The 22,558-nt window shown below is 43.9% G+C and overlaps 1 protein-coding gene across 1 annotated transcript in view; it reads right to left on the bottom strand.

Annotated features, from left to right (window-relative positions):
* The window catches only part of MEP1B (meprin A subunit beta), a 77,537-nt gene that overhangs the window by 6,827 nt on the left and 48,152 nt on the right, over nucleotides 1–22,558 (bottom strand). The window contains exons 9-13 of the mRNA XM_033933843.1: nucleotides 20,255–20,407; nucleotides 15,722–15,937; nucleotides 11,350–11,814; nucleotides 5,412–5,576; nucleotides 4,063–4,318 (exon numbers count right to left, since the gene is read on the bottom strand). Of these exons, the coding sequence (XP_033789734.1) occupies nucleotides 4,063–4,318; nucleotides 5,412–5,576; nucleotides 11,350–11,814; nucleotides 15,722–15,937; nucleotides 20,255–20,407 (1,255 nt within the window). The remainder of the gene's footprint in view (nucleotides 1–4,062; nucleotides 4,319–5,411; nucleotides 5,577–11,349; nucleotides 11,815–15,721; nucleotides 15,938–20,254; nucleotides 20,408–22,558) is intronic.

Raw genomic sequence — 22,558 nt, forward strand, 5'->3', positions numbered from 1 at the left:
TTCATTGGTGTCCAGTGGCAACCCCCCACCTCTAACATGATCAGCGCCAGCACACAATCTCCCTCCTCTTGACAGAACCAGCACTCCTCCCTTCCAAATCCCCCCCCCCACACACACACCATATTTTAACTAGAGTCAGAAGCGATGCCTACTCATTCTTGCCTCCGGTATGGTACCACCATCTTGAAGAATGATAGTTCCTGGCCATAGTGAACCTTGGGATGCCTCAGCTAGGGTCAGTCTGCCATATTGAGGAAAAAGGTACATGCAGAGGGGTTTTCTGTGGGGTTTAGGGGAGGGTTTGGGAAAGACAACTAGACACCAGTGCAATTCTATTTAAGTTGGGAAAAGGGTGGTTGGGATAAGAGGAGAGAAAGGGGCCACTAGATGCCAGGGAATTCTTTTATAAGTTAGGTGAAAGAGGCCACTATACCACTAGGGATTATTTTTAATTTGAGAGGTCAGAGGGTGGAGGGTGGGGCACAAGACACCAAGGTCAATGTCAAAAGCTACTAGTGGCAGGCAGGTCAGTTTGGAAGTGCTGCTAGACTTGTCATCTGCAAGTGGAAACCTGCTGTTACCTTCTTTGCATTGCAGTGGAGTTCATAATGGTCTTATTAACGTGGATTTTGCAGCCTTTTCTTCCATGTGAGTTAACACTTGTGCTCAACTCCTCTCTGCGTTGCTCGGAAGGTAATGCGGGCACACAACCCACAGTAACCTTTCTGCTTCGGCCCCTGAGGCTGGTGTAAGGATATTAGCTACCCTAGGGAACCCTCGTGGCCTTAAACCCATCCTAAGTTAACTTTCTAGCTCTTAGTCCCCTCCTCAGAAATTTTGATAATTAAACTCAACAACCATGGTCACCCTAATACCAGTTTTCCAAAAACAATCCTGTAAATATATAACACACCTTTTCTCCTTCACAACCAACAGATTCAGGAGAACCTCACATCCGAACTTTGTTTCTCCACCGGCTAGAGGTTGTAAATTTAAAAAGTCATCACCAACATCTTTTCTCACATCAAGCAGCATAATGGGGTAAAGACCTGGAATAACTGCTCGTGCCTACTACTTATAGGGAATTCAGGAAACGCCTAAAAACATACCTGTTCCTGAAGTACTTAGGTAACTGACCTATACAATCTTAGTCCTCAACAAATGATCTTTAGAACTGTTATTCACTAACTTTGAATTTTGTTTATTCCACTCGATCTGTAATACCTTTTAATCATTGTAAACCACATAGAACTTCACGGTCCTGCGGTATATAAACTGTTGTTATTATTATTATTATTAAAAAGGCATAATTAGGCACCATACTTTGAAATATGAAATGTAATTTTGTATATACATATGTAAATATAAACACACTGTTATAGAACTGCCCACCAGATGGATAATGTGTCCGTCCAAGTGACAAATTTAGCTATTACAAATTCATATATAACGTTAAACAAATGGTTTATAAAATTAACCCCAATAAGGTCAGTTTCCAAAAGTCATGTATCTAGTTAAATCAGTATTTATCCAGGGAAAGGGGATATTTGAAAACATCCTATCCTCTCTATAAATAAAAGTGCATGCAGACAATTTTTTGAGTTCATAGGACAGACTGGACCTATTGCTTTGCTTTGACTGTGGCTGCTATTTGTCATTCTCTCCCTCCCCCTAGAAGCTGCCTCTCTAGATGCTGAGTAATCTGCCTTATGATTAAGCCAGTTCTGCCACTAGCCTAAACCACTACTATAGACCTTCCATTACATGAATCCTACAGGAACCCTAAACCCTTTAGCCCTGATTCTATAAAGTCTGTCTAAAGTTAGGCACCGATTCTAAAAAAAACAAAACGTAGGCACCCATTATAGAATCACGCTGAACATTGCCTAAGCATGCTTAGGCGACACTCAGTGTGCTAAGATTTAGGCACACCATATTTATGCCAGGGTTTTCTTTGCCTAAAGTTAGGCACCAGTATCAGAGCCTAACTGTACCTAATTCACAAAGTGGTGCCAAACTCGAAAATATGATCTGTCTCTAACCACGCACACTTTTAGTGTAGGCGCTTTGGACTAGATGCCCACTTTTTATAGAATTAAGTTTTTCAAGTTAGGTACCTAACTCTCAATGAAGTCCAATTAAAGCCAATTGTCGGGGGGGGGGGGAGGTGCAGTGAGGAATGGGCTGATTGCCAGTGTGCATTAGTGTGGCAGCCTCATGAGTAGTATGATAGGCTATAGAGCGTTTCAGTGGTTAGAGAACTGGATGCAGGTATAGATTTAAGGGAGCATTGGTGGGCATTAGTGTATGGTGGTGCTGTAGAGGAGGTGCATTGTAGGGTAGAGGTGCTAATTGGATCAAGAGATTAGTGGATATGTACTGGTTGATAGGGGCTTCCTGCATAGTGCAGTTCAGTGAGGGGATACAATAGGGTAGGAGTGCTACATGGAGGCTACAGTGAGGGTGTTTGGGTTCCATTGAGGGTGTTTGGGCTTACTAGGTGGAGGGACTGAGTGGAGATAGGGTGGGGAGAATTAGTGAAATGTGCTGGGTGGTCTTTGGTGGTGCGAAGTCTGGGGGATAGATTAAGGATGGGAAGGTGTGTTTGGGATGTGAGGCCTTAGTGCACAGGAGGGCGGAGCACAGTCATATGATGGGGATGAAAGACTCTATTAAGTCAGAGAGCTGAGTAATGAGATCATTGGGGGTGGGGGCAGCTGAGTAATAAGTGCTATACTGTAGGTGCTGGGAGGCTAATTATTTGGAGGAGGTTAGACACCAACAATTTTATAGGCAAAGTTATGGGTATAAATAATGTGTATTACTTTCTCTGTTGACTTTAATGGAAATGACAAACAACAGAAACAAAATAAATTTAAAAAGAGGGGAAATTATCATCACCAAACTACCATAAAGGCGTGTTATTTTAGCACAGGATCCCATTTTATGCAATAAGACCCTGTGCTAAAATAGCACAACTTGTGGAAAATAACCAGCCTTCATGGTAACCCACATTAATAACTGCCCCCCCAAATCACATAACATAAAATGAATTTTTTCTTTGACCTCCCCCCCAACACCCCCTTCTCTTCACAGAAGCCTCTGAACTTTGCGGCTATCACTCTTCTGGGTTTGGAAAGGGATCCTCATCCTCTGGTTCAAGGACTCGGTGAGTATTTCCTGTCACACAGCTGAAAACACTAACCTTCAATTTATACATACCTAGAAAGGAAAGTGTCTATATGTGTGGCTGAAAGATCCCTTGGTCTACCATCACTATGGCCCTCTTTTACAAAGGTGCGCTAAGCGTTTTAGCGCTGATTTAATGCGCGCTAAATCAACACATGCGCTAACCGCTAACGCGTCCATAGGATAACATGCACACATTAGCGTTTAGCACATGTTTCGCACACGCTAATATTTATTGCACGCTATATACCATAGCGCACCTTAGTAAAAGAGGGGGTATAAGTTAAGAAAATTTGAGAAATTTTGGGCCTGATTTTATAAATGGCACCTAACCGTGCTTAACTTGTAGGCGCTGGTTGGCAAGGTTGTCAATCAACCATTAAGAGCCACTTATAGAATCACACTTAACGGCACCAAGATGTGCTGGGCGTCCTTGTGGTAGGTGCCGGTATATTAGGCCAGGATTTTCCTGGCCTAATTTCCCGGCACCTAACACAGACACCTAGTGATGCCTAAGTCAACCATGCCTTTTCTCCACTCCTAACCTTCCCTACTTGTATAGATAGGTGTCTTTAGGCTCCAGTAAACACTTCGATTAGGCATCGCTGGATGCCGTGTGGCGTTCCACGCACAACCTTAATTAGCTAATTTTTAAATTATTTTAAATTGTTTTTTTAATGGTATGATCAATTACCATGCCAATTAAGCTAATAAAAAAAAAACGCACACAAATTTTAGTTAGGCGTCGCTAGCCATCCGTGATTAGGGCGCATAATTTAGGCGCCTTTTATAGAATCTGGCCCTTTGCACACATTTATACTGTTTTAATGCATGTTAAGTTTATTAGCTCATTAAAAAAACATAACCAGTTACCTGCATACCGCCTGGTTGTTCTCCATGATGCAGACTCCATCATTTAAACAGTAGTTCGCGCAGAGGTCTGGTAAAGTTACTGGTCTTGTAATAGTAGAAGCAATGGTAGTGTTAGAGGTAATAGAAGTTACTGGTCTTGTAGTGGTAGAAGCAATGGCAGCGGTAGTGTTAGAGGTAATAGTTGTTCTAGGAGAAGAACTGGAAGTAGTGGTGGTAAGTGGAGGCATAGGTTGTGGTGTTAGTAGATGTGATATATCTGAAAGAAAACAGAGCAGTACAATTAACTAGTGTACCACTGGAAAAATAACACCAGATCAGAGCCTTTGCTGGTGAGTGTGACGAGAGGATTTCTTGAGATGTTCTCTTTAAAATCTGCTGATTTTCATTTGTTTTGGAAGCAGAAGGAAGCCCATGCAAGCCTCTGGTACTGAAAAACAAATTTCTTAGATCTTAATCAGATTTATGCATAGATTATAAATTTATCTTTTTTTTTTTTTTTTCTTTTTGTGTTACCCATCATATGTGTTCCTCCCCCCCCCCCCAAATGTTTCCTTTCTTTCTTTAAAGATTGTAGTTCATCCCCTTCACCTTCCGTACCAGTCATGTATTAGAATGTAAAGAATTTGAAAGTAATTGTATAAAAGAGTTTTGTTTTGCCCTTTTCTTGAACTAATGTATTCTCATCTTTTTCCTTTTTATGCATTTATTCCTTTGTGATTATTCTTTCATTGTGGATGCACTTCACATTTGTTAATGCTATTGTTATCCTGTGTTCTTTTGAACACCCATATTGTTGGCTTTATATTTCTTCTCATATATAAAATCAATAAAACTTTTTGAACAATAAAAATGTTATACGCATAGAAGCTTTTGACATTGCGTACATAACAAAAATTTAATAAAACTTGACACTTGAAACCTGTAAGTAAGTCCAAGCAAACCCAAAAGTGAAAGCAGATATTGGCGCCTGTTTTCTGAATTTAAATATAAACCTTTCAAGTGAAAAAAAGCAATTGAAAAGCTCATATTTAAAGGAGCAGAAGAGTGGGGCCAATGCGTGCTTCGCTTTCAGCATTGCCTTGTGCATGCACACAAGAGCTGCTCTTTACTGTGAAACTTATCTGCATGTGCGACAAGCAAGTTCTTCCTCCTTGCTATCGCTTTTACAGTGAGCATATATTTGAATGCCATTAGCTTTGAGCATTGCAGGGCTGTTTCTGCTCTGTTCCTACAATATGGGGCCAACGCTGTTCACTTCAGCGCCAAAGCTTTGAGCATCGGGGTCTAAAGAGTGCAGACAGTAAAGCATCAGCCTCATTTGAAAGCACATGATTGCTGTATTTACTTACCTTCCATTCTTAAAAGAATATAAACATCATCTCCTTTGATGAAGTCTCTGCTCCGAAGTCTGTCATGGGTTATATAGGCGCTTGTTCCTTTTCCTGGGCCTCTGTAGTATGTTCCGTCGACTGAGGTTCCTACTTTGTCTGGTCTATCCCAAAATGACATATTATCTACAAAAAAAGTAAGCCATTGTTTCTTTAGTGTTGTTTGGCACTGAGTTTTTCCCAAATGGCTATTTGTTTATGAAGAGAAATGATCAAGTAAGTTCAATTTATTTAATATACTGCAAATATAAAACAAAAATGTTAATCTAAGCGGTTTACTGTAAGTATAAAATAAGAGAATAAAAACAATACAAGACAAACTATTACATTTAAAGGGAAAAACAATATGGTAAATTACAATAAGAATTGCAAGGAAAATAAGGGAAGGGAGATAAATCAATCTAAATGATCTAAAACAATGTTCTTCAACCACCGGTCCGTGGACCAGTGCCGGTCCGCAGATATTTCCTGCCGGACCACAGGCTTGGCACGTGCATCGGGCCCCAGACAGTGCTCTTCAGCCGCCTGTCCACGGTGCGATCGATGAGACATTGTCTTCTGGCCGGCTCCCTCTTCCTCAGTGCTGCAGTGCACAAAGCCATGGGCAGAGGCTCCTATGTGCATCCTGTGCCTGAACCTGAAGCATCGCAACGTCAGAGGGAAGGCTTCCAGATGAGGCGTGGGACACGCGAGGAGCTGCTGCCCACGGCTTTGTGCTCTGCAGCACTGAAAAAGAGGGAGCCGGCCCGAAGATAACACCGAGGCGGGAGCAGACAAGAAGGCAAGGCACAACATGGAGGGAGGCAGACAAGAACGGTAGGGGGAATGATTTTATTTTTTAATTTAGTGATTGATTTACATCTGCTCTCTGTTCAGGAAGAAATGCATTTGGTTTTTTTCTTCTCTGGGGTTCTACTGCATGCAGAGTCTTGCATCTTAGGATTTGTTTGCATATATTAGTACTTTTAGTTTGTGGTCCCGTATTTGCATAGGGGTTATCTGTGTTCTGGTAGGAATGGCTATTGAAAAGCAAACAGTGTTAATTTTGTGGTTAACCATTGATCTAAAATACATAAGATCAGTGTTCTTCAACCTTTTGACACCTATGGACCAGCGGAAATAAAATAATTATTTTGTGGACCGGCAGTTGAAGAACACATGGCTAAGTCGTGGGCCAGACCCCACCCTCATAATAGTACTAATTGTAACACTATTTTTTCCGTTCATTTTTCATATATATACACACGCAAGTACGCCTAAAAAAGCCTAAAGGATTCAAGCAACAAGATCAGTGTAACAAATACAATGCTCGTAAAAAAAAGCCCCAAAGTACCCTGTTGCTTGAATCCTATAGGCTTTTATACGAGCATTGAATTTGCTTACAGTCTTTTTAAAGATTATTATTTTACAGTTTGTATTCCCAGCACTGGAGTTCTAAACCTACTGCGCATTTAACGATTGACACTAAACCAGATCTTACTGGCTTATTGTCAAAGTATTTTACCTACTGGTGCACAGAATGTCCACAGCGATCTTCTACATGCTTCCTAGCAGCCTCTGGCGTTGCTATATAAGTGTAGTACAACGAGGTCATTAATATTAAAACAAGCACTCCGAGCCATGCTCTGAGATTGACTTGATGCATAAAATGAAGTGCCAGCTTTTAATGCTCTAAAATTACCGACTGGTCTGGGGGTGTCAGTAGTGTTAAAAACGCGGCTCAGGTGCATGTGTTCAAGGTGCATCTGAGCCATGTACGTCAAAGCTTAGGTTGCCCATTACTTGTGAAATAGAAGTTCATCATATTTGAAGGAGGGGCTGCTAATTGCATTAGGGGAGCACTAGTGCTGCTGAACTAGGCTGACGATTTCATGAAGGGAGCACTTGTCCCATCGAAGAAGTGAAAAAAAATGTTTTCCCATTTTGCCCCTCCCCTTATGATGTGTGCATATGATGCGTTCCTAAAAGGCATGCCTATGATTGATGCACATTCACACATTCATGCCTCTTTCCATGGACTATTTTACACTTGTCATTCGCTTTATCCAATGACTGATCTAGGGGTCACTCGGAGAAATTGAAAAGGGACAGGTTTAGGACAAATGCTAGGAAGTTCTTTTTTACCCAGAGAGTGGTGGACACATGGAACGCGCTTCCGGAGGTTGTGATAGGCCAGAGCACAGTACAGGGGTTCAAGGAAGGTTTGGATAGGTTCCTGAAGGTTAAGGGGATTGAGGGGTACAGATAGAAGCAGAGGTGGGTTATATAAGTGGTCCGGAACCACTTCACAGGTCATAGATCTGATGGGCCGCCGCAGACCGCTGGGCGCGATGGACCTCTGGTCTGACCCAGTGGAGGCAACTTCTTATGTTCTTATCAGATGGGATTTCCGCAGGCTTCTGCGAATCTCATTTACATGTGAAGTTGTTTGAACATTGATCATCATCAAATCGGACAATTTACCGGCACCAAAGCAACCCACAGGATTTTCAAAAAAATTTTTATACCGCTTATTCAAATTTCTAAGTGGTGTACAGCAATAATAAAAGAAAAATCATTAAAAGAAACAAAACCAATTTTAAAGCATCTGGGCCAAAGGGAGTGGGAAAGTAAGGTACAGCCTAAAGAAGGTTAGGAAGTAACAGGCCGATATTCAGCGGGCAATGATCAGCATTTTTTTGGCCACTGCAGGCTTTATTCTTGTATATTCAATGCTGGGCTATTTCCAGGCACTGACATTTAATATCCAGGCGTACATAGCTGGCTAACATTATGTGGTTAAGTGCAATATTCAGCTGTTACCCGCAAAGATGTTTGATATGTGTGCTACAAATGTTTTAAATAAAATAAAATAAATAAATAAATAAATAAAGATTGTGCGCACATGCATATTTTGGCCATCCAAATGATAGAAAAAGGTTGGACAAGCCTGGCTTACAGGAAGCTAATCTCTAGAGTGCTGCAGAAAAGATATAGGACAGAGGAAGCTAGCGAGGGAAAGCAAGTGTGTTTTAGAAAGTCTGCTCTTATGCATGGAAAAAGCCAGTAGGAGCTTCCAGTGGTATAGAAAGCTCATATGCTTCCAGTGGTATAGAAAGGGCAGGCAGAGTGCCCCGGGCACCTTCTTGGTAGGGGCACCATCACCTCTCCTCTATGCCCATCCACCTCTTCAAAGCATCTCCTACCTGCTGCTTATGCTGGCCTCAGCTCTGCATCTGACATCACTTCTTGGTCACATGACCAGGAAGTGACATCAGAGAGAGAGCTGAGGCCGTCACGAGTAGCAGATAGAAGATGCTGCTCGCTGCCTGCCAAGATTTCAAGAGGTATGTGGGGGAAGGGGAGGCGGGTGCAGTGGGGAGAAATGTTAGGGAGGGGGGTGCGCGGTGATTCCAGGCACCACTGCCACAGGTGCCTCCTTACCTCGCTACTCCACTGTATGCTCCTTCAGGCATTCCCCCCTTACCAAGTCTGCCCACCATCATGTAAATTCTGGCATTTGCTACCAGTTCTTTTCTTCAAGTGATAGCAAGCCCTTCACATTTCTTCCCATTCTTCAGTCCTAATCCATTTCAACACCTCTACCCCCCTCACTAGTTCCACTAATTATCTCCAAAACCCCTATGTACAGATGTGCTTCTCTCATAGCCCTTGCAGCTCAGCACCTCCGCCCTGTGACCAGAGCAGCCTTCCTATTGACTGGAGCCTACCACAGCCTCTGCAGTAGAAAGGGGAGCATGGAGAGCTGTAATGGACTAATCTCTGAAAAATATCCACACACTAAGCTAGGGTTACCATATTTGTTTGAGTAAAAAAGAAGACACTTGGCCCTACCCCACCCCATTCTACCTGCAGCCTCACCCTATTCCATCAAGTTTTGCTCTCGCACAAACTTCATTTCCTCTCCTTCCCTGAGCTTGCGGCTGCTTCTGGAGGGCCTCCGAGCAGGGCAGGATTAACCAATAGGCCAAGTAGGCACATGCCTAGGGCCCGAAATGGTCAGGGGGCCCGATGAAGGAGGGCATCAACATTGTTTTTTCCAAACGGCAATGGGCCCCTCCGATCGGCAACACGGGCCCCACCCTGATCGGCAACGTGCCACCCCTCCATCGACAGAAAGTAAGACAAGCAAGCAATGCGGGTAAGAAAGGCATCGGGAACTGTAATTGTGCAAGCGGTGCTGCTTGCCCAAAGGTTCCCTCTGACGCAGCTTCCTGTTTCCGCCTGGGTGCATGGTGGGGTGGGGCGGGGCAGGAGGACCCAGTGTACTTGGGTGCCTAGGGGGCCTTCGACTAATTAATCCTGCCCTGCCTCCGAGAATGTGCCTCCGAGAACTAGCGAGACTGATACTAATACAGAATACAGCGGTCAGGCTGATTTACGGCCTGAAGAAATATGACCATGTCACAACTTATTACTATGAGTTGCATTGGCTGCCCATGGAGGCTCGGGTACTGTTTAAGCTGGGTTGTTTCTGTTATAAGGTCCTATATGGAACAGCCCCTCCTTATCTGGTCAATAGATTTTCTTTAGCTTCATATAAATATAGCAGAAAAACTCATCCCTTGTTTAATTTTCCTTCTGTTCAGGGCTGCAGAAGCAAGAAATGTCTTAATCACACTCTAGCGTTCCAAGCAGCCTCCCATGACAAAGAATTTTGAGCATTATTGCTCACAGCCTATCCCTATAAACATTTCAGAACACAGCTGAAGACCTATCTTTTCTCCAAGTATCTGATTAACTAACTTATTCTGTTTTCTTTATTATGTTTATTGTTAATAGTCTTTTGTAAACTGCATTGAACTTGTGGTTACGCAGTTAACAAGCACAATGTAATGTAATGTAACGTGACCTCACATGCTGATAGGTTTTCAAAATCCATCTGGACAGCTGGACAGTCCTCTAAAAAAGAGGACTTGTCTGGATAAATCCAGACATCTGGTAACCCTATACTAAGCCATCCTTCTGGCTTTGAGACAGGTAATGTACAACTTTTTAGAATCCTGAAAAAATCCAGACAGGTGGCAATCCTAGCCTTCTGAATACAGAGTAGAGAGTTGCATGGGGACAGAAATCTCACCCATCCCCGCCCGTCTCCGCCAGGATCCTCTCTGTCCCCATCCGTCCCCGCCAGGATCCTCTCCGTCCCCACCCATCCCCGCAAGGAATTACCTCCATCCCCGCCCGTCCCCATAAAAAGCAGCAATTACTTCTGACAGGATCATCAATTTCAGTTTCTTTTGTGTTTTCTTGTGGAATCTCTTTGGTGGAACCCTTTTTTTGTTTTACTAAGGCTGACGTGTCCATTATGTTACATGGACGAACCCTGCTTCCAAAACCTTCCATCCCCATGGGAGTCCCGTTGGCTAGAGGGGGTCCCCTTGGGAGTCCCGTGGGCCAGAGGGGGGTCCCCGTGGGAGTCCTGTGGGTTAGGGGGGATTCCCGCGATCCCCGTTCCCGTGCAGACCTCTAATACAGAGCACATCTGACAGGGCCCTTCCCCCCTAAACATTTGGGCCTGAGACATGTGCCTTATTTGTCTGTGCCTTAATTAGGCTCTGCCTACCACTAGAGGGAGGGAAGGCAAAGTGCAGACAGAGCTGGTGTTAGCTTGAAAAGGAGTAAATGCTCGGGGAAGTAATTTTAGGAAAGGGAGGCCAGCTGGAGGAGCAAGGTGAAAGGAGTGGAGATATACTGAGGACAGGATAGCATGAACATATGGTGTTCCCCCGTTGGATCTGGCATCCCTAAATAAATATAACACCCTCATTTCTTCCTCATATCTCTCTCTCTCTCTCTCTCTCAAGAGCTGTTAAATGCCGGCACCTACATGTCATTGCTTTTTATTTTATTCTTAACAAAGAAACCTGTTTTGGAAGGCAAAAGTGTCCCAACTTACTAGATAATATTTCATTGGGGTCAGTTGTAATACTTCTTATGTTATTCATGCGCTTCCGAATATCAGGATTCTGGTCCATGAGCTCCATTGTGATTTGTTTCCATGGACAGGGCCATTGAACTTTATTGTCATGCGGTCCAGAAACCAGATGGGCAAATATTGCCAGATTGAGTGAGCTGTTGAGAGTGCCATTTATATACAAACTAATCTGAAAAGCATAGCCTTCATTGGAGAGATACCGTGGGCTATAAATATTTTCTCCAGCAGGGCTTATATTGAGCAGGTTGGTGAAATTTCTGATGTGCCAAACATGGTGAGGGCACCGTTCTTCTGCCAAGTTGACATCATCAATGGAGAACCCGCCATTGGAAACACCGTTTCCTTTTATCGCCTCAAACACAACTCTGAATTTGAGCACCATATTTAGAGAAACATGATAAAGTTGCCAATAATCCACAGGATCACCTGGAAAAGAAAATAAATGTACGTAACACATAAACATTCAAGAGTCAAACTACTGTGGAAGTTTCTGAGACTTAAATAATAATCAGGACACAAAATTTCTCCGGTTAGCTGAGTATGCCCCTCAGTCATACAGGCATATCTATATGACTATGTAATTCAGGGATTCACCTATCATTCCTTAAATCTGTGCAATCAGTAAGAGAAATATCTTACGATTTAAAAATGTCATGTCAACTTTGCTCAACAATAATATTGTAAACCCCATTAGCTGAAAAAAAAACATTAAAATACATTTTCATAATTTTTAATAGAGAAATCAAACATTTCTTTTTAGCTTTGGGAAAGTTTGGAAATTTGTTGCATGGCTTCTGTCTAAGCTTAAGAATTAAGAATAGGAGAGAAAACAGTAAATCAGTAGGGATGGGCGGCTGGTGGTAATGTAATGTTCTTTGCTGATAATAGTGTGCAGCTGTCTTAAAGAGTGTACTCTATGGGGCTCATAATCTATATATATATAAAATCGGAGGTATGTATGTGTGTATGTATGTATGTGTGTGTGTGTGTATGTGCCACGATCACGCAAAAACGGCTTGACCGATTTGAACGAAACTTAGTATGCAGATCCCTCACTACCTGAGGTGATATGTTCTGGGGGTCTCGCGGCCCACCTACACATGTGGGCGGAGCTACAAACAGAAAATCAGATTTCACCCATTTATGTCAATGCAAAAAATGTAAACAGCTGCCATTCTCACAGTACATCAAAAACGGCTTGACCGATTTGAACGAAACTTGGTATGCAGATCCCTCACTACCTGGGGTGCTATGTTCTGGGGGTCTCTTCACCCATGAATTTATATGTTCTTGCTCCTGGAGGTGAAACTAAAAATGTTGTTTCTAATCAAGTTTTGTGTTAGTTGTATTGTATTCATTTTGTCAAATATTTCACATTATAATTTGAATATTGTACTTTTTATAAAGCTGTAAAAAAATAATTTCATTCACCACTATAAAGTATCTTTATTTGAATCCATTTACAGTGTTATTGCTATAATTAAATACCCGTGCAACGCCGGGCCATCAGCTAGTCAAAAAATAAAGAGTTATTGTTACTCTCATGGCTCTACGCTATATTTTTTCTAGAGCTTATAGATGTTTGATGAGCCATGTTTCACTTTGTACGATTTCTTTCCCTTTCCCTTTTTTTCTTGTTCTTGATCTTTGGATGTAATTGTGCTATAATATGTCTATTCACTATATTGTATTATGCATCCTTTGATCTTGTTGTATGCTTTTTGCTTTATCACAAAACCAATAAAACTTTTGAACTGAAAAAGAAATAAAATAAAGATATCCAAAAACTATCATAAGTCGGCACTTGGATGTCCTAATCGCCGGGATGTCCAAGTGCTGATTTTCTGAGAGTTTTTCTGGATGTCTAGCGAGACATTTTTCCCGCTGTACATCCAGAATTCCAGGGGGCATGTTATGGGCGGGCTTATCTTGAACGTTTTACAGTGATAATTGAACTTTTCCCAAGATGTCCTGGATGGAACTTAGATATTCTGAGCTAGACCTGTTTTAGAAGCATCTAAGTGCCACAAAGGGACCCAAACTGATCAGATGACCACTGGATACATGAAGGTATGGCCCTCCCCCACTCCCCCACTGGTTACTGACTCCCTTCCACCAATATAAAATCTGAATGAAACAGTACATACCTGTCTCTAGAACAGCAGCACTTGATATGGGAAAGCCTTGTAGAGCAGTGTACCACAAACTGTGTGCCGCAACACACTAGTGTGCCCCATGAGATTTCAGGTGTGTCGTGAGATACCGGGGAGGAGGAGAGGTGCCAGCACCAGCTGATGCCTACAGGACATGCCTCTCACAGTGAAAGGCACATCATGTAGGCAGTCAGCCACCACCAGCACCGCTCCTCTTCCCTGGCATCTCTCCTCCTCTCCGCGTCTCTTCTTTATCAGGACTCCCCCACTGGCGGCACAGGAGGGTCTCCAAACATGCATGGATGTTAACGTGATGATGTCACTCATGTGCATGATGTCATCGTGGTGACTACTGTGCACTTCTGGGTCCCCTCGAGCCACGGCTGCCAAAGTAAAGTGCCATGGCTCATAAAGTTTGCAAGACACTGAAGTAAAGCATCACACAGGTGTCTTAAGTAACCTGATGGGTGGGCAAATGAGCTATAGAGAGGAGAACTCAAGCCCATAAGCCACTCTAACCACTACATTTATAGTGAAAAGTGTGAGGCCACCAAAACCCTAATCTACTGCCACATAGGCGCCACCTGCAACCATAAGGGCTATTGGAGCCTAACATGCATCTGAAAAGGGGCATGGCCATCAGTGTGTGAGGGATGTTCCAGAAAGTTGCACGCATAGTTATAGAATACAGCCTCAGTGCCTAACTTCTGTGCCAGCATTTACACCGGGTATCAGCAGGCATCCTCAGGGGACAGTTGTAAACTTGCAATGCACTATGAACTTCACATGTAAATGCCCCCACCCCTCCCTCTAAAGATTTCCGACAGGAGGGTACCCAATCCCTCCTGCCAGAACACTACCCCACACCCCACCATAGATAACCTGATGACCCCACACACACGCGGAATCCCCCCTGACAATCCGCTTCCCGTACGGACCCTCCCCGGACCTCCTGCTAATCTTTAATGATGGCCGGCTGGACGGGTCTTCCCACCGGCCAGCCAGCCTGCCTCTGTTGAAATGAGGCGGGCCTAAGGCCTGATTGGCCCATGTGCCTAAGGCCCCTCCTATGGGCAGGACCTTTGACACATGGGCCAACCTAAGATTCCAGTTGGCCAATGTGCCTTAGGCCCCAATCATAGGAGGGGCCTTAGGCACCTGAGCCAATCAGGCCTTAGGCCCCTCCCGGGTGCATCCCACATGCATTGGGAAGGGGCAGGCCTACCTCATTTCGAAGGAGGTGGGCCTGACGGATGGATGGTGGGAAGACCCATCTGGCCGGGCATCGTTAAAGGTTAGCGGGGGGGGGGTCCACGCATGGGGGGGTCTTCAGGTTATCTATGGTGAGGGTGTTCCAGCAGGAGAGTTTGGGCACCCTCCTGCCAGCGATCTTCGGGGGATATTCTGGTAGGAGGAATTGGGCACCCTCCTTCTGGCAATCTTCCAAGGGGGGGTGTTCCTGACAGGAGGGATTGGGCATCCCTCCTGCCGCATTTGTTCAGGGAGGGTTGGGGATGTTCCGGGCAGGAGGGATTGGGCATCCCTCCTGCTGCGTTCATTCGGGCAGGGGGGAGGGGGGACTGGCAGCTGCAGCTGCGGCCGCTAAACTTATCACAGCAGTGGGATCCCTTGCTGTGATAAGCTTAGTGGCCACATCTTCTTACAATGTAGGCCAGCATTTTGTACGAGTCTCCCGCTGGACTAGGGAGACGCATACGACCGCCTAGGTTCGCCTAAGGCTAGTTCCGAGGCAAACCATGCCCACACCTAGCCTTAGGTGAGCTTAGGCAAGCATGCAAGCCTCCCTACGCTCCCAGAAATGCCTCCAATGTAGGCGGCCTGCCTCAAGAGCTTTTTTAAAAAAAAATTTGTGTTCCGATTGGCTGGTTAGGCAGCAGTAGGATGCCTACTGCTGCCTACAATTGGGATGCCGTTTACAGAATCCGGGCCATACTGCGCAGTTTGTACAGGGCCAGATCAGCAGTTAAAAGCAAAATTAAAGTGTGAGAGCAGGGTGCCCTCAGCCACGCATCTGAGCTGCTCAAAGCATCATGTGGTCTCCTTTATAACATTCCTTAATCCGATAAAAGTATCAGAAGAAAAAGTGACAAGCTATACGTGTCATGATGTGCCAAAGAGAAATACTGACGGATGAAACAAACACTTTTTGTGTTACATACCTTGCACTGTGTCCACAAATCTTAAGCTACCATTGGAAGTGGTCTGTGAGTACACCTTAAACCCGATGTTCAGCTCATCACTTGCATTGCCATTGTGGTAATAGTAAAACTGCAAACACTGAAACCCCCTTTTAGGGTATAATATTCTGCTTTCCAGTCTAGCTTTCTTCCCAGCAATGCCTGTTCTGGTACTAAAGTGCATAAAATAGCCAAACTCTGTTGATAGGACATAAAGGAACAAAGAATTTGTTGAATTACTTTGGTTTAACTACAGTTGATTGAGGATCAATTACATTTTCAACATTCCACAGGAGGCCAAATTCTACCGTCCCAACAGTCTAACACGTGCGGCCTCATTACTAATATAATAATAATAATAATAATTTTATTTTTGTATACCGCAGTACCAGAATAGCTCAGAGCGGTTTACATGACAAGAGACTGTACATCTACAGCGAAATTTACAAATAAGTCAATCAATCAATATAACTTAGCGAGTCGGGAGCAGGCAAGAAGGAGATAGAGAGGTTATAAACAAGTCAATCGGCGTGGCTTAGGAAGTCGGGTGCAGGTAGGTAGGAGGTGCAGGTAGGGAGAAGGCAGGTAGGTGGGAGGTGCAGGAAGGTGTGAGGTACAAGGCATAGTTAAAAGTAGAGTTACAAGGAGGGCGGGAGTCAGAGATATTTGTCAAAGAGATAAGTTTTGATTGACTTCCTGAAAGTTTGGTAGGAGGGAGAATTAGAGATGAGAGTGGATAGACATTTGTTCCATTTGCATGCCTGGAACGCCAGGGATCTGTCGAGGAATCTCTTGTAGATGCAGCACTTTAGGGACGGGAAGGCAAACAAGTGGGCGTTACGTGTGCGGGTGGGGTCCGGACGGACAAATCCATTTCTTGGTTTAGCCCTAAAGGGGTTATTTTATTTGTTTATTTAAAAATTTATATACCACATAAAAACTATGCAGTTTACAAAATTGCATGCATACATATTAAAAATACTAAAACATGTTTCAACAGAACAAACACAATAAAACATTAACTAACAGTATCATTATTGAAACCTTTTTTTTTTTTTTTAATTCATCCTACAAGATGGATAGACAAAATCCCATAAAAACATTTACAGGACAGTAAGGCTTCAATAGCAAATAGCATTAGCACATGAAGGCATTAACAAATAATTGTGTTTTCAACATTTTCTTAAAATTCAGTCTCCCGTCACAGAATCGCAGAATACCAGGCAGCGCATTCCATGCTTGGCACCTGCTACAGTCAGCATTTTTGCCCCAATTTTAACACGAGAGACTAACATCTTACCCTCCAAATCCAACTTCATACCCTTTCCAGATCGCAAACATTTTCTGGGTTGATAGATTTTTTTTTAAAACTCCTTTAGTGCCCTTGGGGAAATGTGATATAAGATTTTCTGTATGATTGAGAGAATCCTAAACTGTACTCTCTGCTGCATAGCTAACCAGTGCAGGTGTTTCAACACTGGGTTTACAGTCTTAAAATGGAAAATAAATTTCTGTTCTATTTTCAATAATATGCTGTTTATATCTCCTCCTCGCCATGATATCTGTGGCTTGTTTACAATAAAACCTGGAGTCCTTGAAAAGATGGTTCTGATGAACTGCATGTTCTACTAGAGCAGTGGGCTCAAACTCAAACCCTTTGCAGGGCCACATTTTGGATTTGTAGGTACTTGGAGGGCCTCAGAAAAAATAGTTAATGTCTTATTAAAGAAATGACAATTTTGCATGAGGTAAAACTCTTTATAGTTTATAAATCTTTCCTTTTGGCTAAGTCTTAATAATAATATTGTCATTTATAGCTAAAGAGACATATGATCAAGAAACTGTTTTATTTTACTTTTGTGATTATGATAGACATACTGAGGGCCTCAAAATAGTACCTGGCGGGCCGCATGTGGCCCCTGGGCCGCGTGTTTGAGACCACTGTACTAGAGGTTTCTCCTTGTGTATACTTTAATTCATACTGTGGTGTTCTATGATTCTTGCATTCAGGGATCTCCTCATTTTACTAATATACAGTACATTACATTAAGCCCCAGGGGCACAGTCCCGCATAAATATCTCCCTTGGTCTTACAGTTGGAGAAATGTCTCAGATGGTAGAGCTTCATGCTGTTGGATGTATTCAGGGCAGAATTAATTCATCGAGGGCCCCTAGGCACACAAGTCCACTGTGCTAATAACTTCTATTGCGGTTTAGTAAAAGGGGAGGTTAATTGGCAAAATACCCTTAACAGCCTCAGTAATTAGGAAAAAGAATTTAATTGGGTAATAGGCGGCTATCCATTTCTATATAGGTGCATATAGCATGGCGCTTAGCAGTGCCTAATGGCTAAGTGGCTGTTTCTATGGGTGGAGTGTGACTTAGGCACCGCTAAGCATGATTATCCAAAAACTTAGGTGTATGAAATGTAGGCTTTTAAAACCCTCGCCTACATTTCAGGTGCCTAAGTTTTTACATAGGTGCCATTAGCCATGGTTCTGTAAACAGTGCCTAAGTGTGACTGACATGCGGCTAGCACCATATTTCTAGGCCATGACCGATTTGGGTGCCGTTTATAGAACCAGCCTCAAAATGTTCCTTTATATCTCTCACACTGTGAAATGCTGAAGGTACAAGAAGATCCGTTAAATTCTTGCCTCTGCTATATACTAGTAATAAGTCTTTGCCAACTGTAATCTGTAATGAGGTCACATTGGGTACACTTTGTCATTATTATTTATTTATTTTATTTTGTTTGTCTTTATATTTCTTCAAGTGCTCTTTTATTATGCTTTTAACCTGAAGATTCTCTTTTATTCTGATCTTTGAACCCTTTTAAGGCAGACCTCACAGCATACCCTGAAGAAAGCCACAGCATGATGCTGAAACATAGGTTCTACCCACCCAGACATGGTGAGACCCAGATAACTGCACCAATCAAAGGAAACTAATGTCAGTCCTTCATGTATAGAATTGTAAAGGTACAGTTATTTCAAAGTATTTCCAAGATAAGCTAAAAACCCCAAATAGTAATTACTTCAGCTTATCCTCTATACTAAAACCCTAAGAGTGCATGTGCACTTACAACGCCATGTTCCCTGACAGCGTGATGTGTGCCTCCGTGCCGAATTCGATTTCAGGTGCGTGGGGCAGCATGCGATGGCTTGCAGTGCGTGCAGCGATTTGAGCAGCAGTGGCAGTTTGACTCCTGCCTCTTCTCACCCTCAGACCAGCAAAAGCAGCAGCCGTGGGGCATTTGCTAGACCGGCCCACTTCAATAGTGCGAGGTGGGCCAGCCTAGCAAAAGCCCCGAGGCTGCCCAGGCTAGCGGATGCTGGACAGGGGGAGTAGGGAAAGGAGAAGGCTTACTGCTGGACAGGGGGAGCAGGGAAGAGGTGCTGCTGGACAGGGGAGAGGTAAAACGAAGGGAGAAGGGGTGCTGCTGGACAGGGGGAGCAGGGAAGGGGTGCTGCTGGACAGGGGGGAGGTAAAAGGAAGAGAGAAGGCCTACTGCTGGACAGGGGGAGCAGGGAAGAGGTGCTGCTGGACAGGGGAGAGGTAAAACGAAGGGAGAAGGGGTGCTGCTGGACAGGGGGAGCAGGGAAGGGGTGCTGCTGGACAGGGGGAGGTAAAAGGAAGAGAGAAGGCCTACTGCTGGACAGGGGGAGCAGGGAAGAGGTGCTGATGGACAAGGGGGGTGGTAAAAGGAAGGGAGAAGGCTTACTGCTGGACAGGGGGAGCAGGGAAGAGGTGCTGCTGGATAGGGGGAGGTAAAAGGAAGGGAGAAGGGCTGCTACTGGACAGGGGGAGCAGGAAAGGGGTGCTGCTGGATATGGGGGAGGTAAAAGGAAGGGAGATGGGCTACTGCTGGACAGGGGGAGCAGGCAAGGGGTGGTGGTGGACAGCCGAGGAAAGAGAGAGACAGAAAGAAAGAAAGACAGACAGTGGCCAAGGAGAGAGAGAGAAAGAAAGAAAGACAGAAAGAGGCCAAGGAGAGAGAAAGAAAGAAACACACCCATACACACATCTATTCTAGCACCCACTACTGTAATGGGCTTAAAGACTAGTGCAGTAATATTCTAGTAGATAGTAAATAGGTTAAGGAATCTTGGAACTTCAGAAGTGACACTCATAGGACCAGGTTAGGTTGTGAGTGAACTTCCACCATTTCTCTTCACTAGTTCCGTTGGTGTGTCTATTTTTCTCTTATTTTTTTCTTTTGGTTTTTAAAGTGCATAACAAATATAACATTTTCAAAAGATATTGCACAGTTTCCACAGTAGTTAAAACTTTAAATCCAGAAAAAACTTTGCATATCAGTGACTTAGTTTTTAGTCGCATCGGGGAGGGAAGACAATGCTGCTGACACGATCAAGTTTCGCCAGGTAGGTTGTTTCAAGGCACACTCCCCCCCTTGGTGAACTGATTCAAATCGTGAATCAGGCAGCACTAGTGCACAGTATACGGGAACAGATCGAAAGTGGCCACAAATATCGCTATAAAATAATCTCTTACCGCTGCATCTTCCCATGTTGGTAAAATCGGTAAGTGGCCCAGCCGGAACCTGAGTAACATGTTGCCAGTCATCCGAATCAGCTGAACTTTGAACCATGCCACATATGTTGTTTAACTCGAAGCTGCACGTATCCATGAAGCTTAGCGAAGAGGCTGCAAGACAGAGAAGCAGTTCAGAGAGGATCTTGTTCAATGGTCAAGGATGTTGCCTCCAGAGTTGATAAACTGAGGATTCTTTGCGTGAGGAACACAGGACACAGGGAGGAATGGTTCATTTATTGTTCCTGAATAGAGAAATGTTATGTCTGTAGTCTCAGGTTGCCACATGAGAAGCATTTGAAATGAATACTTTGTTGCTCTGAAGTTGGTATTTTTCTGCACTAGAATGTCATCATTTAAAGATACAGTACTTCATTTCTGGGAACATCTAACGCAGACTGCATAATGCAATATTGTATTTCCTGGAACATCTTTATGAGAGAGATAACGATGCTTAAATCTGTACAAAAAGCTAAGCAAGTCAATAAGTCCCCTAAAGTGCCAATCACTGCATTGAGATGCCTTGTGTTGCTTCTGAAGAGTTGAGGTCAGGAAGATGCAAATGAAAAGATCTGAAGAGTAAAGCAGAGTTCAACAGCTTTAGAAAACAAAATGCAGCCCATATACCTCAGAGAAGACCAGCAAGAAGAAAATATCCAGCACAAGAGTGAGTAAAAGTTGGCATAGTTATGACAGTGCTGTATCACTTACTATTCTATTTAATAAGACAACATTGAAAGTCTGAGATGGCAAGGTGCTGTGATTTTGAAGGTGGCAAAATAGGAAGGGAGTGCCAAAAGACTGTCTTGCTGGCTTGACCTTCACAGTGCGGGTTATATTCGCACCACTGTACTCTCTGGTACAGGTATGAAAAGGTGGTTCTGATTCTGTAAATGGCACCTAACTCTTAGGAGTTGTTGAGCGCAATTATCAATCATCCATTGGTTGGTGTAAAGGGTTGGTGTAAAGGGCCACTACTCGGACTGGCAAGGAGTCACGAGTGGGGTTCCTCAAGGGTCAGTGCTGGGACCGCTCCTGTTTAACATATTCATCGACGACCTGGAGGCGGGAACAAAATGTGAGGTCATCAAATTCGCAGATGATACCAAACTATTCAGCAGGGTTGAAACCACGGTAGATTGCGAGGATCTCCAAAGGGATCTTACGACACTGGAAGAATGGGCGAAAAAGTGGCAAATGAGCTTCAACGTGGGGAAATGCAAGGTCATGCATATAGGGAGAAGGAACCCGATGTTCACTTACAAAATGGGGGGAACAATGCTAGGGGTCAGTAAGCTGGAAAGAGACCTGGGAGTGATGGTAGACACGACATTGAAGGCGTCAGCACAGTGCGCCACAGCCTCGAGGAAAGCAAACCAAATGCTAGGTATCATTAAGAAGGGTATCTCGACCAGAACGAAGGAAGTCATCCTGCCACTGTACCGGGCTATGGTGCGCCCCCATCTGGAATACTGTGTACAGTACTGGTCACCGTACCTCAAAAAGGACATGGCAGTGCTTGAGGGAGTCCAGAGAAGAGCAACTAAACTGATTAAGGGTATGGAAAACCTTACATACACTGACAGACTGAAAAGGCTGGGGCTGTTCTCCCTGGAGAAGCGGAGACTCAGAGGAGATATGATAGAGACCTTCAAGATCCTGAGGGGCATCGAAAAGGTTGACAAGGACAGATTTTTCAATTTGAAAGAAACCACAAGAACAAGGGGACACTCGATGAAATTGAAGGGGGACAGGTTTAGAACAAACGCAAGGAAATTTTTTTTCACACAGAGGGTGGTGGACACATGGAACACCCTTCCGGAAGCCGTGATAGGAAATAACACAGTACAGGGTTTCAAGGAAGACCTGGATAGGTTCCTGGAGGACAAAGGGATTGAGGGGTACAGATAAGAGCAGTGGAAGGTTTAGAGATAAGTGTAGAGGTAGGTATAAAATTAGTCAGGGACTGCTGCTCAGGCAATATGCCTGATGGGCCGCCGCGTGAGCGGACCGCTGGGCAGGATGGACCTCTGGTCTGCCCCGGCGGAGGCGACTACTTATGTACTTATGTTCTTATGTTCTTATCCACTAGGCACCATTTATAGAATTGCGTCTAAGCAATCTTAGACATTGGCAGGCGTTGAAACCTTAGGTGCACTCCCATTTAGAGTTTTCTTGGCCTAAATGAGTGCACCCAAGTCAAACCACACCCCAAATCTGCCCAGAATCTGCCCCCTAACCATGCCTATATTCTGGTAGGTGCCT

Source organism: Geotrypetes seraphini, chromosome 2 (genome assembly GCF_902459505.1).
Source record: "Geotrypetes seraphini chromosome 2, aGeoSer1.1, whole genome shotgun sequence".
Taxonomy (NCBI): Eukaryota; Metazoa; Chordata; class Amphibia; order Gymnophiona; family Dermophiidae; genus Geotrypetes; species Geotrypetes seraphini.